Source organism: Thunnus albacares, chromosome 19, assembly GCF_914725855.1.
Source record: "Thunnus albacares chromosome 19, fThuAlb1.1, whole genome shotgun sequence".
Classification (NCBI taxonomy): domain Eukaryota; kingdom Metazoa; phylum Chordata; class Actinopteri; order Scombriformes; family Scombridae; genus Thunnus; species Thunnus albacares.
In genome coordinates, this window is record NC_058124.1 from 22017741 (window position 1) to 22034984 (window position 17244).

The following is a 17244-nucleotide window of genomic DNA, read 5'->3' on the forward strand; positions in this document are numbered from 1 at the left end:
TCTTCATTTCAACATTTCTCCACCAATGGTTTCAGCTGACACTCTTACCCACAGTGGCATATAATTAGTTGGGGTTCAGTGTATGCCTTTGTGACACTTTGACAGGGTCTGTGGATACTGATGTGCACATATTGTTCATTTTAAGACATTATTCTTGCCTCGTAATGCCAGTTTGGACTCCTAAGGTCCTGTTGCTTCAGCTAACGCTCCATAGAGAAGATAGTCATAACACCGGACGTGACTGTCCAACAATATCAGCTTCTCTAATTCAGTCTGAGCAGTTCAGGTGTAGCAATTGCCTGTTTTTAATGAAAAGGATGGAAAGATGTTTTGTTAGCCAAAAAGGACCAAATGGCTGAAGAGAGGTAGAATTTTGGTAAATGTAACAACTTGAATGTTTCATTGGGGAGTTTTTCTCCCAATGTAATATATCATTAATATATCAGTCTGTATGGTGGAGTGTGGTGAAATGCAAAAAACCACCTCTCTGGTCAACAATAACAATGCCATCAAAATTCATCATATTTGCATTCATGTTACCTGATCGGTCGATGAAATTTTCACTGTCAACCAACATCGATGAGGTGAAACAGCCTCACATATGCAACACAGATAGGCTCCCCCATCTTTGCTGTAGTTTGATTATGAGCCAAGTTATAGGTTGCAGCCTTAACATCTTAAATAACATTAACATGACCAATTTGTCTATATGATCTCTACTTTCAATACATTATATTTACTAGTACATTCCTTTATTGGAGCCCCTCTACTTTCTTCTTATACCCTTTGTGTTTCACTCCATTGTTTTGACTTCAGAACGCTGAGTATTCTGCTGTAATTTCTCACCCGTCACACTGTATGGATAACATACATAACTTTCAGACAGTGTGTCAGTAGTAGCCGCTGTTCTCAGATTTCACCCTGCGGGTTTGGGCTTCATGCCTGCACTCTGCAGGCTGGGTGGTTGAGGTCATCCTGGCAGGAGGCCCCCTGTCAAGTAACACCTATGGAGGTCTGGGAATACTTAAGAAGCTCTGGGTTCAGCCTGCCAGCAACAGCGAGCAATACTTTTGTACTGTCTCCAACTCAAACGTGCGTGGGATCATTTTACTGATAAAAATCAGAACAGGGTCACTAGTGAGAGTTTTCTTTGACCCTGGTTGACCGGGGCTTTGTGGAGCTGACATGACCTTGACTCTGCTGAAACACTGGCTCAGTCTTGTCACAAGACAAGCACAGTGCTCACAAATCACAACGCCGCTGGCTGTAGGTGGGTGGTTTTACTGCTCTCTGGCAGCGTCTGCCCCTGAGATTCAGCTACTGTAGGATCAACATCTTGGAAGGCCTGACATGAACTGATGGAGGAAGTGCACACAGGCCACTGGTAGTAAATTAATCAAGATAAAATGATTACAAGATCCTAAATGGGCACGTTGTTTGAAAACCATCACACTGAAGGCCTGACCTCTGAAAGACCTTGGTTTGTTTTATAGCATGCAAGTGGCTGCTTTTTTATTTTTTTGGAGAAGACGTGAGGGCTTAACCACAACTGCGTCTTTTCTTTCTCCCCCTCTTAGCTGCACGGTTACATGGAGAGTGAGCCTCTGACCCTGCAGCTGTTCATTGGCACAGCTGACGACAGGCTCCTGAGGCCCCACGCCTTCTACCAGGTTCACCGCATCACCGGGAAGACGGTGTCCACCCCGAGCCACGAGGCCTTGCACAATAACACCAAGGTGCTGGAGATCCCGCTGCTGCCAGAGAACAACATGCGAGCCATGTGAGTAGTGTCAGAGGCTGTACTTACCCAGTGAGATGTGAGTTGGTGAATTGTAGGTTAAAAGATGGCTAAATCTGGTTTAAATGTTTTTGCTTTGGTCTGGTTTAAATGAGCCATCTAATTAAAAGACAAGTCCATATAAAGTCTGGAATGACTCAAGACTCGACTTAGATTTGCCCCAAAAGACTTAGAAATAACCCCAGATGTCTTGGTTAAAACTGGAATAAATCTGGTTAAAAAGTCAGTTATTTGTAATTATCTTAGAGCAAGTCATGCCTTATGTTATTAGAGACATGTGCAAGTCAAGTCTGCAAATGCAAATCCAAGTTAAAGGCATATTATGCAAGATTTTCCTAAAAAACAATGTATAGACTTATACAAAAATCCCTCTCACCCCCCTTAATCATCACTTATGACCCACTGGAAGCATGTGGCGGTGTATTTATCTACAGAGACCCAGCCCTCTGCCTGTATTTTCTTATTATTTTGCTGTGTTTGGGACGCCCCTGTGTGCCAACCTTTGGGTAGTGGGTGTGTAGCCCCCAGCCAATAACAGCACACAGGTGTGAGGTTGTTTGAAAACATAGTGACCAGGTTTCCCCTGTTTCTGCGTCTCTCTCCTCTGCTGTGTGCTGCCCCTCTGCTCTCTGTCTGTGTGTCTGTTTGACCGAGGGTGGGGCTGAGCTACACACACAGAGCAGAGAGGCCACAGCGGACAGGATGAAACTCTGCATTCACACAAAATCTGGCAATGCGGCACCTTCCCGCATGGTTCGGCAGAGGTGTGCAGAGGTGTGGGCGTGTTTATTTGTGCTTCAGAACATAACTGCCATGAAACAATCAGAAAATAATATTTTATTTATTTGATTCACAGCTTTATTCTTGCTACTGCCGCTCGCTCTCTTCATTCACTTTCTAGCTCACTCAACCACCACTGCTCTCGCTCTCTCTCAGCTTGTTCTGATGTAAATGAGCCAGGGAGGAGGGGCCAACTTTAAATGCCAACCAACAAATCTTGCGTAGTATGCCTTTAAGTCTCAAGCAATATGAGACAAGTCCATGTCGAGTTTTTGAGTTATTCGAGACAAGTCCAAGTCAAGTCTGAAGTTGTTCATGACAAGTCAGATCTCAAGTCATTACAGATATGTATGTACAAGTCAAGTCTTTGAAGGCAAGTCCACGTCAAAGTCCAAGTGGTCAAGCAGGTCAAGCTGCAAGTCTTTCAGGTGTGAATGTTAACCATTACAGTGACCCAGCATTTTAACATCCTTCCTTTCAAAGCTGTGTTAATAGTGTTTTGTTAAATACCACCTCATAACTAAGTCCCTTCAGTGCAGCAGCCTATTAATCAGATATACAGATGTGAGGCCATGCAAAAATGTTTTACTTTCATGTCAAGTCTAAAGTAAGTTTAGTCACACAATGGTCCATGACTCATGTAAAAACCAGAATTAGAACAGCTTTAAAAGAAAAAACATTCAAATGTGGCATTTTAAAGCATTCCCATATTTGCATCTTGACATATTTGCCCTCCAGTGCCAGAGTCCTGATTTGGACTTGTATCAGCTGGCTTGAGACTTGCCTTGAACTTATGTAAAATGACTTGAGACTTGAGCTGAACTTCACAAAAAGAACATCTGATATGCAACAGTTTGTGCATGATAGCCAGCTGCTCTGTAAAGATACCATGTGATAATCTCTGAATTCCAGTTTAGAGTAATACTTCAACCGAGGTATCCTTTCAGTTTTCTACCTGGCTAAATTTTTTGCTCCTCTTGAGCCTTTAAAAGCATGTTAGATGTACAGATTTTCTAAAAAAGTTGAGACTATGGACATAAGAGTTTTGTATCTAATGTATCTGTGTGTGTGTCCATGAGCGTGCAGGCCTCCTCGAGTGTGTTTGGGTTTTGAACGTGTTGCCCTCTGTACACAGACGAATGGCTTTCCCATTTTATAAGCCTCAGAGATCAGATTACTGGGGAAGCTCAGAGCTGCTAACAGGGACGTGGGGTTTCTGTCTGAGCTGCAGGCAGTAGCGGGCTGCTAGCATCAGCACTTTCTCTGCCTTTTAATGGATGTAACACATAAGCTCCCCTTATACAACGACTTCTCCTCAGGATATGGCTTCTCTTTTCTCACGGAGGACACGCCTCAGAGTACTTACAGTATAGGCCAGGGATTTGCGCAAGATTTATTCGTTTTGACACGTGCTCCAGTGTGACTTACTATACTGTCGACGTTTTACTATGAGGTATAGAATACAAGCTTTATTATATCATCATGAAATGGTTTTTTATGATGATTTAGGGGCATGCGTCTTAAACTAAATCATTAATCACCCTCAGTTCAGATATTTTAGCTGATACAAAGCCACAAATGTTGTTGGTCAACTTGGTATGACTCCAATTAACTCTTAATAAATTAAATGATTGTGCTGGAGTCCCTTCAAAACAATACTGCCTCTCTTCTTGGTATTGTGCTGTCCTTCTAAAAGTTTTTCTCAGGCACTGAACGGACACCTCAGTATGTGGTTTTGCACTCAGTCTGTCTGCGTAGGCGGAGAGCCGAACAGCTGGGCTCCTTAGCATCAACACCTGATTACTTCGCCAGTGAAGCAGACCCTGGTGTCTGGCAAGAAGAATGTTAGGGAGTGTTCGAATGTGTGTAAAAGTTGACATTAACTAGGCTTTGAGGAATGCGGCATCAAGTAGCACAGCGATGGAAAAGCCAGAAACCGTTTGGAAAGGCTCGAGGTATTTAAGTATGAAAAAGTTAGATGAGTGCAGTGCAGACAGAGAGAAGTGGTGAGGAGGAGGAGGAGGAGGAGGAAGAGGAGGAGGGAGGCTTTTATTAAGTGTCTGATGATGAGGACTTAAACACTGTACAAAAAAAGGAAGAAAAAAAACAATCATTACAGCCAATTCCTGGTTGTGAGATTTGAGGACAGGGACGATATTTTGGGATGATCTCTTGTGGATCATACCATAGATATTCATTATGTAATGAACGCTCCCAGACATTTGTGTCTATAGAGTTTGAACTATACCCCAGAGTAGTTGCACTGAAGTGTAAAAACTCTGTAGGGGGTGGTGGTGTTAATCTTCTGTTGAAATGACCGCAGCATCCCTCAGGACTGTTTTGAGTGAGTCCAGAATGAAACACCATATAAATCACAACCTGATTAACTGAGAAACTGCAGCATATGTCACCAACGCACGTGATGATTTGCCTCGCGGACAGACTCCAACTTGACCTCTTCACCTTATGTCTCCACGACTGCAGAATCGACTGCGCGGGGATCTTGAAGCTGCGTAATTCGGACATAGAGCTGCGGAAGGGGGAGACCGACATCGGACGTAAGAACACACGTGTGCGGATGGTTTTCAGAGTTCACATCAACCAGGCCACCGGGAGAACAGTGTCATTGCAGGCTGCGTCAAACCCCATCGAGTGCTGTGAGTACATCTTTATTTTTTCTTTTAGAGTAGTGAATAGTTGACTTATTGACCACCAACAGGGGGGACAAGACCTTTCTACGGGTTCAGAAGACACATTTTTAGAAAATACTGGATAGCTTTACCATTTCTGGCCTTTATTAATAACTCAAATCAAACATATCTCTGATTAGAAGGGAAAAAAATAAAGCTGTGATGAAACTACTCATATGACACATGTGACCAGGGGTTTCAAAATAAAGTTTAAAGAGATCACAAGACTAAAAAGTTGAGAAGGACTGGATTAATCAATTAGTCAGTAGCCAAAAACTTTCACTACTGATTAATCCTTAAAGTTATTTATCACCTGGATCACTGATTCCAGCTTCTCATATATAAGATGTTGCTGCTTTTCACTGTTTCATCACTGTAGATTAAATATTGTTTGGTTTTTGAATGTTTAATGTCTAATCTGATCTGATTAATTAATCACTTTATCAAAAAATAAGCATTAGATTAATCAATTAAAATAATTTGATGCAGCCCTATAACTAGATTCACTGCAGAACCGGTGCATGCAAGCTGCATTTGACTTTGACAGCATTTGTCTGTGTAAAGGCTATTTAGGCCTTTGCTCGATAAACTTCATTGACTTTCTGCAGCGCACTGGAGTTGACCTTTCACTGGATCGGGATAAACTCAGGCAAATCAACCACTTCATGTGGTTCTGGCAGTGAGAGCTGCCATTGAGATTAAGTCTTATGAGGTAAATGAAAGACAGTAGTTAAACCATGATCTCAGCCCCTTGAAATAGACCATTGTTAGTTTTTGAACGACTGCCACAAAGCAATTGTTTCTGACCAAAATTCACTTTGTGTGTGAGTGAGGCAGAGCGACAGACAGACAGAGGGAGAGAAACAGAGAGATGTGGGGAAGACTGATGATTTCCAAAGACCAGGAATTAGAGTTTTATCAAAATCAGAAAGCAGCAGCATCGAATTACAAAAAGATGATCCTCACATGAGAAAGATATTGATGTTTTATTGAACCTATATTTATTTATCCCAGTCAATCACGATGAAATTACAGATTTCTTTCACTAGAGAGGCCTGGCCAAGACATCAGCATTATACTTAGAGAGGAAAGGTTTGCAAATATTTCATGGCAAGTAATAAATCATTTTGGAAAAACTGAAAGCGACCGAGGAATGAGAGGGGCAAGCCAGAAGGTAAGAGAGAGGAGTAAGACAGTCAGAGAGTTGAAAGATACTCTTAAACCAAATATTTGGGACAAAACATCCACCATAATTTTAGGAAAACACAAATAAACACAACATGAAACCTCTCCCTACTTACTGGCAGAGAGGCATCTTAATTTTAAGATGAAGAGGTAGAGGTTTACAGTTTTACAGAGAGGTCTCAGAAAGCTGTCTAGGTAGTGATTCAGCCTCAGTCTGGATGCTCAGGTCTGCATGGGGAGTGGGTGTGTATTAGCTGAGCAATGAGGCCGGTTTCTGTTTTCCCTCCTACAGCCCAGAGATCGGCCCAGGAGCTACCGCTGGTGGATAAGCAGAGCTTGGAGACGTGTCCCGCCCCCGGAGGGGAGAGGATGCTCCTCGACGGACACAACTTCCAGCACGACTCCAAGGTGGTGTTCGTGGAAAAGGCTCAAGGTAAAGGAGGAGGAGTTTTTGGAGTCAGGGCTGCATCGTCTCAGTGCAGCTGTGTGTGTGTGTGTGTGTGTGTGTGTGTGTGTGTGTGTCTGCCTCTCTCTGTTGTTGGAGAAACCCCAGGACTACTCCCTCCCTCTTCCCTCCTCTCCCCCCGCCGTCAAAATATCCTCCATCCTGCCAGAGTGCCACATGTGGTGCACATTAATGCGCCGTATTTTTAACCCACCAGATTTACATTTGCAGAAGTTTCCATTGCCTGTTCAGCAGAGGAATGGGTCACAAATGCAGTATGTATTGTGTGCGTGTGTGTGTGTGTGTGTGTGTGTATGTGTGTGTATGTGTGGGTGGCTGTGCACGTGGTGTGTGTGCGTGCACGTGTGCCATGCGTCAGTATTTGTTTCTCTTTTTCTTACTTTAAGCCGTTTTGGTCGGGAGGGAGAGGGGACTGCTCCCAGATGTTGATACAACGAGGTTTACAAACAGCAATTTCCTTGATTAGCTTTAGCAAAGCAACGTGAGGTACGGTTTGGGCCAAGGCTGAGCAATGTAAACACGTGTGATCCTATCAGCCCAGTGACTCATTCAGAAAAGAGGGAAGCCTTTTCATTGTTCCACCTGTGAAAGGAAGAATTCAAGGCTGGGTCTGGCACTCCGGCAGCCCCCTCCAGCGCCATACAATGAAATAGTGAGATTGTTTATCAAAACAAGAAGTGATTGTATGAGCTCGGGCCTTGCTCCCCTCTTTCTGACCTCTTTGATTAACGCTGATCTCTTCCTGAGAGGGAGGCAGATTAGAGTTTCTCATGTACCGTTTCTCAGAGACAGATTTTAAGTCACTGGTCGGCTTAAACCTCAGTTGACAGAGACAAAAAGACACTTTTTGGAGCATGAGTTAGCAAACTGGTGAAGACAAACCTCCAGTCATGACAAAAATAAACTTGGAGATGTCGTTTGTTAAAGGCTAGCTCATTAGCTTAACTAGCTGCTCATTAGAGTTTGAACTAAGCAGCTAATCTTGGTAATTATGAATACTTTGGTTACAGTCTCCTTACTTTGACTTAATAAGAGTGCATTTTCACTTTACTTTCTTTCTGAAAATGTAAAGCTGTTTCACCAAGCACTACAAGTAACTCCAGGTCATGCATGAAGCAAATTATAATGAAACTACATGGTTTACTGCTTTCTGGGTGCATCACTACAGTTATATGTAAGCAGAGTAAAGTCATTCCTGAAATTAGTACAGAGGATAAAAGGATGCAAAATCATTCAAAACATAAAATCACCATCCTTTAATTAGTAACGTCTAATATATCAATACATATCAGTAAAGGTAAACCTCGACAAATGCAAATCTCATCTTTCATTTTTCCAACTCTTCAGCTTAATTGTCCTCAGTTCAAAGGTTTTGAAAAATAAACCTTGTAATAATAATAACTTCAATGTTATAATGATATTTTTTTGGTCAAACTTCTGTTTCAGTAGTTCAGTAACTGTAGTTCTTTAGCTCCTCCCCTTAAGGTCAAACCCAACCAATGAGATTATTTCTTCCTCAAGAGTACCGCTGCTCCAAATATTATTTGTTTAATTAAAACTCCAATCTGAAAGACGAGGAGTCGGACTGAATTCTGTGCCGACAAAGGAATTACAAAACCATACAACTTCATAAAATCCACTCTTTGGGTCAGCGGCTCCTCTGGTTCTGTTTGGGCTCTGAATATGACTGCCTTTAGGGCCATGTGCAGGCTCTGGGCTGGTGTTGATGGGTGTGCTCCCTTGTTTTTGATGAGGGTTTCCCCGCGTCTGGCACCAGCATCAGATTCCTGGGCAATCCTACCATGGAAACACTCTTAAGCCAGGCTTCCACAACACTGCCCCCCCCCCCCCCCCCCCCCCCCCCCCCCCCCCACCCCCCACCCCCCTCCTCCGCTTCCCTCCATCCTTCCACCTCTCTATCTAAGCTGCATCTGTGCCACCAGCTCTCAGTTCATTAACTCTGTGAGCTTTGGGCTCCCCACGGATCATACTGGGTCTTCTTTACAGCTGCTCTCTGCATAAATAGATAAAGCAGACAAGTAGTAACATCAATAATCTCTGGGGTGCAGTGGCGTCAGTGGTATAATAAGATACAGTATAACAGAGCTAAGATGCTAAATAAGTAATGTGTATGTTGATGTATGGGTAAGGTCATAATTTAAAAACATGCAACACGTGTCTGCTTGCACATCCTCATATAGAATTACAAATTTTAACGTTTAATAATGCTTCTTTTATCGTCATTTTCCTCATGCCAAAGCAGAGCTCTGAGAAACACTTTAACGATCAAACTCATAAATCCAAAGCGGTGGATTTTGTTGCCATGAAGAGCTTGAGCATTTAATTTTACCGATGGACAATTTTCCTGCAAATTTTCCAATAAAGCACTTTAACAAAATAGCATTCACAAAGCTGCGGTAACAGAACACGTGGGCAACGACAGATGCAAGTGCTCCGACTTGTGTGTTTGTACGTATCCAGTACTTACAAGCATGTGTGTGTGTGTTTGGGTGTGTGTGTCAGAGTTTCCCTTGAAATTATACACAGGCAGGATGGGTCACTCTTCCTTAAGAAGCTGCCAATAAACTAAAAATTTCATTTGTTTTGGTTTCTGTTTTAGTGTCCAATGGTCTGATGTTTCCTCTCCGCTGACAATGAGATTCTGGGGGAAATACTGCTCTGTGTGTGTGTGTGTGTGTTTGAGAGAAAGAAAAAGAGCTTTTTTTGTGCTTTTGTGTGCATGTACAGTCTCATATTCATATTTTTAGTGTGTTGTTGTTGTTGCTACCTATGACTCATGCAGAAGGAAATCCCTGTTTCCCCCATAGAGACTCACTCTCTGTCACCTGCTCCTCAGCACAACATCTGAAAACAGCAACTGCATGTCAAGCCTTGCTCTATCACACCCTGCCCCTCTCGTCTCCTGCCTCAATGCCGTCTCGGTAGAAATAACCAAGATAGCATCAGTTCAGTTGTCACTCCTGGTTGCAGCCAATCAGTCATAAGAGATTACTGTATGGCCTCGGCGCTGCAGACATCAGCCTGTAATCTAAACCCGACTCAATCTCACCTTGCTTTCATTCGCCCCGGCCTGCCCTTAAGATGCTGTCTCTGATAAGTCGCAGTCACTCCTTTTGGGAAATTAAGGTCCTGCTGTCCTTTATTCCACTCTGTTATTTTGTGGTTTAGTGTTCTGGGTTCTGTCGAAAGAGTCCTCAGATGTAATTTATTGTCTGTAAGTAAGTAAAGGCTAAAGGTGCCAAGCAAAAAGATTAAACACAATAAAAGAGAGTGAGGTGCAAAGATTGAACACAGGGTGGAAAAAAACATTCACCTACATGTATAATTTAAACTTTAAAACCTTGCATTAATGAAGGAGAGAACAGTGTTGTGACTTGTATAACATAATGTAATATAACATGGAATAAAACAGGGAGGGGGATGTGACAGGATTATAATAAACTAAAGCAAAGAGAAATGAAACTTTCACTATAAAATTAAACAAAACTAGACTAGATTGAAACATAACTGTAACAAAATAACCTAAGCTCAAAGGTCTACTTACTGGCTTTTGTCAACATTCAACAGCACCTCATGGTCTTCCTTCAGTGAATGGAGCGTTACTTTTCAAAATCACACAAGCCAAAGTGGATTAGCCTGTTTACGCCACGGCCACTTGGACAAGTTATAAATGAATTAATGTTATATCACATTTTTTCAGGTCTTTGAGTCACTATCCCTCCTCTGCAACAAAAAGAATTTCATACTAAAAGTTTGGATGATCTTTTCACAGCCAGTATACAAAGTAGGAATGAGTACAGTGACCAGTAACTCTTTAAATAGACACATGAGCATGTGAATATTGTATTAGACAGTCTTGAAAAAATGTGAACCTATCCTTAAGTATTGTTCATATTGATATTTAAAGTTCCCAAATTGGTATTCGATAGATGAAAAGGTTTCTTAATCCTCTTCTTGTCTGTCTGCCATATTGTTTTTGTGATGTCTTACTCTATCACATCACAACTTGATACTGATTGGTAATTCAGTTCAAAATATTTTATGCCCTTGAGGAGCAATTTGACCAAATAGATCCAGCTGCAGCCACATCACGAACATGCGGTATCTACACGACACACCCACTTTACTACATGACACACCCACTTGGTTAGGTTTAGGCTTGATGGTTAGGGTTAGGGTTAGTGGTGGTGGTGAGGGGGCGCGGGGGGCGTCTAACATGCCGTTAGGGTGACAACATCGGGTTAGGGTGAGTCTGCAAGACTGCAGCTAGACCCTTTTCTAATTTGAGGCAAGCAGTTTTGCAAACAAAAGTACATTTGACCAGTTAATTTACACAAATAAAGACAATCTAAAAATACAAACATGACAATGTTAAAAAGAGTTAAAATAAACAAGGATTAATGGCAGCGGACATTCTTTAGCTGGCCAATATCCACAACAAAAAAGAACTATGTCCAACACCACAAAGACACATATTATGTACATATACACAAGATAAACTGACCATTTCTTGTACTGTGGTTGTTCAAAAGTCTAATGGTTCGTGGAATAAAACCAGATGTCCTTCTGTTTGTTTTACACACAAGCAATCTAAAAAGCATTCCTGATGGTATTATGTTAAAGTAGCTGCAGAGGACATGTGTGAGGTTGTTGATAATCTTATATTCTTAGGCTGGTGAGTTAGAGTCTACTAAGTTTCAAGGCAAATGTCAACATTTAAAAACATTCATTTTCATTGGATGAAACCAATAAACATGTAATACCATCACAAGTAGACACAGGATCTGTCAAGTAACAGCTGAAACTAGTATGCTTCAAGTTATGTTGACCTTTGTCTACTTTCTCATAGTTTACTTTCTTTTTTTAACTTTCCTGCAATATTTTTAATACACTGTGGGTTTCATGCACAGTATTTCCCCACCATGATTGATAATAAGTTAATCTGAATGAGAGATCCTGAAGGAAATCCTTGCAGAGGAGAACCCCCCTAATGAAAAGAGCACTTTCACATCTGGCTTGGTGCACTGGACAGCTGCCTGCTGTCTGCTGCAGCTAGTCTCCCTACAAATAACTCACTTTCTATGTGTCCAACCAAACCCTTTGTCACATCAGCCATGAGGTAGCTATTTTTTTGGACCTGTCCATCTCTGTATCTCTGTGGACTGCTAACCTGGCTGAGCTTTCCACGTCTGACTGGAACACCCCAACAATTTCGTCTAATTATTCTTGGCTGCACCAGTAAGAGGACCTGAAAATTGAACTGCAAGAGGATTGTCATGCTGCAAAGCTGCCAGATGGTGTCTGGAATTACCTGAAGAAAATTACAGATAACCATCCTCCTTTAAGCCCACGAGAGCTGTGAACAAAACAACAGTAAATGTAACAGCAGAGAGAGTGAAGCTGTTTTTAACATGCAACACTGTGGTAGCTCCGTTAGCCTCGCTAGCTTTGAGCAGTGGTTTTGTTTGGAGGGAGGGGTGCTTTTCTTTGGTGGTACACATGGTCAGCGGGCTTCGGTTTCATTGCATTCATAGAACAATGACTTCCACTTGAAGCTGTTCAGCGGTTTGGCTGCCTCCGACACTCTTGAGAACAATGGCTGTTTTCATAAACAAATCAATTACAGCCACATAAACAGCAGAGATTGTTTTCAAAAAATTACAGTGTATGATTCATAAAAATTGCAGGCCTGTTTGAGAAACTCCAGAAATTGATATTTTTGATGAAAGCGCTGCCCTGCGTCCAGATGACGTTGTGCAGTGACAAGGCGCCACTGTAGCTGTGAGTAGTGCCGCATTGTGCTGAAGAGTAGATGTCAGTATCTCCTCCTCGCTGGTTGCCATTTCTCAGCTCTCTTCTCAGTCGCCACACCGCAGCAGCTTGCATGCAACTTCCAGAATCCACGTGTTTTCAGGGCAGTAGGAAGGAAGAAGTTTCAGTCATCAGAGAGAGGACAAGGGATCTCTTTCAGCATGCCACATGGGCCTGGGTAGAGCATGTGTTTATATTTACTGTACGTTATGAGGGCTTGGGCACACGCCACCCCGCTGTTTCACTCTGGGCACCAAAGCTACTCCACCCAGCCCCAATTAAGGAGCACAAGGAGCTGTTTGATTCCCTTTATAAACCCAACATGACAAATAACTGTATTGTTTATTGTTTGATCCCCCTCGGCTGCCATGACTCTGTACAGCACACCGCCGCTGTGTCATTGACTGCACTGTGTTATGTCTGTTCTGAGAAAGTAATGATTTGTATAGACCATTGCTAACGAAATGTGAATTGTAAGACTTCTGCGAGTCTGGGATGCAGCCAAAGAGAATGGAGCTTGGGCGTTGTGAAAGTTGGAGAAGGGTACTGGGTTTATATGGTCGGGGTGGTTTTGGGGGAGAGGTTTTAGGCTGAGTTGTTTAACTTAGATAATATTGGATATTATCCAGCACAGTGGGCCAGGGAGTTAGAAACCATATTGTGCTCGCTGAAATTTGGTAGGAGGGAAGCTGGAGAGTAACTGCTGCTGAAGTTTTTCATTGGATCAGTGCAGGCGTTGTGCAGATGTTGCCCTATAACTCTGGAACATTCTGTGGTTATCAATTATCCGGTATACTCTTTTCAAACAAAGGCATCCCACGCATTCAGCTTTTCAAGGTTCTTTTTTTAAGTTTCCTGGCAATAGGTAACTGGGCACAAAAAACAAATCGCTCAATTTCATTCTTCTATCTCTGCATTGATGTGAAAAATGATGTGTGTGAGTCAGAAGGAGAGAGAAAGGTAGACGGTGAGAGAGACGTAGAGGGAGATCTGAAAAACATGTTTACCTCCTGTGGATCGACATCGTCCTCGAAAGCTTCCCTTCTGGAGACGTTCCCAAAGCGAAGTGAGGCAGAGAGAGAGAAAGACAGGGAGAGAGAAAACTATTTAAATTTTTGATGTATAAGAAATTCTTAAAGTCAGAGCTCTGGAGGAAGAAATAATCTCATTGGTTGAGTTAGAATTCAAAGTTTTCTGACTAACTGATACCTTTGCTAAGTGCAGTTTACATATAACTTGATGTTTGAAGTAGATATTAAAAAATGAGGACAAATGAAGCGTGAAAAACCTTTTCTGGCTTGTCGACATGTTAGAATATACCTTTAAAACATCAGCATGCCCTTTATTTAGAGACATCCTTCCAGCAGTTATCCTGCCAAGGATCCTGTCCAACTTCCCTTATGGCAACTGTTTTCCTTTTCATTTCTATTGTTTACATGGAGATTTCCTTGCAACAATAGTTTGATTCACAGTACTACGCACACATGCCGATCACTATGACTGTACAGTATGATGCCCATAGAAGGCACTGCTTTGTTTAAGCTAGCTTTACCTTTGTTATCTTTGTCATCTATCTTAGCTTACTCACTTTTCTGGTGAGATTGTTCTGAGTTTAGGTTGCAGAATTGATCTGTCGTAAGAAATTCATTATTGCATGTTGTTTGCAAAGAGGAATCATGGCTTCCCTGCGGCTCAGTGGTCTTAAGTTGCAAAATCTCTGGAGGAGCTTTGTCGCATGTTGTTCCCTTCTGTCTCGCCTAAGCCTTTCTGGTCTCTCCTGACAAATGCTTATTTAATAAAGACAAAAATCAACAAAACATATTTCAGACAAATATTAACCTACAGGACTAGTTAGTGCTAATGTATTCCACTAAAGTCTTTTCAAATCGCTACATCCTCGAATTGTTATGTCTTGGATTAGTTGCTGGAAGCAACATTAGGTTCTGTTTTCACCAGAAAACTCCACTGCTTACAACTCAGTAAAGCCAATCCATCAATCTGCAGCGAGTCTTAGTGCATTATTACATTCTTCCTCAGTGGTGGAACGAGTTACCAAACTCCATCTGATCTGCAGAGTCCCTTTCAATCTTTAAGAAAAGACTAAAGACCCAGCTCTTTCGCATACACCTCTGCACTTGATGGACCGAAGAAAGAAAAAAAATCTGCTTCTGTGCATCTTATGCACTCTATGCATTGTCTCTGTGCACCACCTGTTGGCATCTATGCCCTAGCGGACTCAAACTTAGCTTCATGCCACTTACTCGCATTGTTTCTCTCCTGACTAGATCCTTGCTTGTCTCTCAGATGTACGTTGCTTTGGATAAAAGCTCTCTACAGTGTCCAGTTTCCACTTGCACTATCATTTGCACATCTCTGAATCCACTCCCATCAAACATGGTGTGTTACATTAACACAAATCTGTATTTACTATTATTTGCACATTGCATATACTGTTTACACTATGAACACTCTAATGACTCTTCAGTTACAAATATATTTGATATTTGTAACTCTCATAACCAAACATTACTTAGTCACAAAGTGGCACAAATTATTCTAGATAATATCTAGTATATAAATAATGTTAGGCTGAAGCACAGTGAAACATTTAAATGGTAAATGGGTAGGGATATCATGTTAAAAAGCCTCCTGAGTGCTGCTGAAATTGTCAGTCTAGCAGACTCACAGACGTCTGGAGAAAATCTTGTCAAAAAATTTGGATACTTAGACCATAACTGTGTCCCAATTCCATGCTACATACTAATTCTCAGCAGGTGCACTGGAAAAGTGACAAAATTAAATGTACTCCAAAAAGTCTGTATGCAGCCTCTTGATTTTTTGTGATTTTGACAACAGGCCTCCAGAGTCAACAGTTCAGTGTTCAGTTGATCCCTGATTTATAGTCTTTTGCTATACTGACAATATTTCTGTCCAAAGAACTTCTGTGCACAAATCTCTTCAGAGCTCTCACAAACTTGATGAGACAGAGATTTGGCAGCAAAATTGTTTTTTTGTTTGTTTTTTATTTGTTGTCTTGTGTGTTTTTTTTCCTCCCTTTCGAGTAGTTGAGCCCCTCTCTCTTCAAGATTATACTCAACAAATGCGATAATTCTTTCAGGAGTGCAGCAGCTTAAAATCCAATCCACAGTTGACAGACAGGGAGGGAAAGTAAAGGGAAAGTGAGAGAGGGTGTGCAGGTTTCCTGTGTCTTCTCAGACATAATAGAAGCTGTCATTGCCAAGCTTCACCTCCTCCATCTCTGCCACCTCACAACTCCTCTCTACATCAACGAGCGGTACCTTATCCATCTGCGCTGCGCTGTCTGCCTCAATTCAAAAGCTCCACTTATCAAACTGCAGACAGCCTGTTGAGCAACACGGCACATATCTCAGTTAATTTTCTTCAAGAAATTTGGCCACGGCTGAACCTTTTTTCTTTAAACGGCAGTTTCCTTTCCACGTAAACTCATTTTCACAGTCATTTAATGTCTTTTTACAGCCTTGTTAATGAGTCAGTGGTGTAAAGAAATTGCAATGGTTTCCTTCTGTGTCACACAAATCGGTAAAAATATAGTTTTGCTCACCTCATTGGACAGAATGACATATCAAACTTGCTTCGTATTTTTAGCAAGGCTGTGTTTTACAACAGCTCATATGATGCCCCATTTTATTGCCTGATGGGAAAACCTCTTTATTGTGGCAAGTTTAAGAAAAAAAAAAACACATTACCAGAATACCAATGCTATTTTAGCCATCATTATATGGGGATAACAGAAAGATTCCTATGAGAACATAAGAAATAAGAAGTCTGAACGTTGAGGCAAGTTGTCAGTTTCCAGTCGTTCTGCATTAACGAGCCCACCAGCTGCTCGAGCATGTTGGGATTCCACACAGCGATGAAGTCAAGGTTTCTCTCATCCACAAAAGATGTCGCTCATCCCTTTGGTATGACTAGTTTTTTTTAAGGATTGCATCAGATTTCTCTCTCTCTCTCTCTCTCTCTCTGTCTGTGTCTGTCTCTCTGTGAGTTTGTCGTCTCTCTCCTTTCTGTCTCAGGTTTGTTAGACTGAGGATATGAGCTCATGAGCTGCGGGTCAGACAGTATGACGTTTGCGATACCCTTGGCTCTCCGTAGCTGTTTTATATATCACTGATGTAACAGATAATAATAACAACACTCATTCCATTTCTTCATTTCTGTTGGGAGCCAAGTAGGTGGATTACTTTCTGATTTGTTATAACAAAACAAAACTCTTCTTCTCTCTCTCTCTTTTTTTTTTTCTTCTTCTTCTTCTAGATGGTCACCACCTCTGGGAGACCGAGGCCAAGGTTGACAAAGACGCCTCAAAGCCTGTAAGTGATACATATGACATTATTATTGTAACGAATCTGGTCTCATTTCAGGATGAAAGCAGACAAAAGGACAAAGCAGCTGTTCTAAATCATTTTAACCAAACTCAGTCAGGACTTTTCTATCACCACATTAAAATTTGA

General features: G+C 41.7%; 1 protein-coding gene across 2 annotated transcripts in view; it reads left to right on the forward strand.

The window, feature by feature from the left end:
- The window catches only part of nfatc1 (nuclear factor of activated T cells 1), a 47950-nt gene that overhangs the window by 9009 nt on the left and 21697 nt on the right, over positions 1-17244 (forward strand). For both annotated transcript variants that reach the window (XM_044335529.1, XM_044335530.1), the window contains exons 4-7: positions 1578-1780; positions 5063-5235; positions 6746-6886; positions 17048-17103. In XM_044335529.1, coding sequence (XP_044191464.1) covers positions 1578-1780; positions 5063-5235; positions 6746-6886; positions 17048-17103 — 573 coding nt within the window. The remainder of the gene's footprint in view (positions 1-1577; positions 1781-5062; positions 5236-6745; positions 6887-17047; positions 17104-17244) is intronic.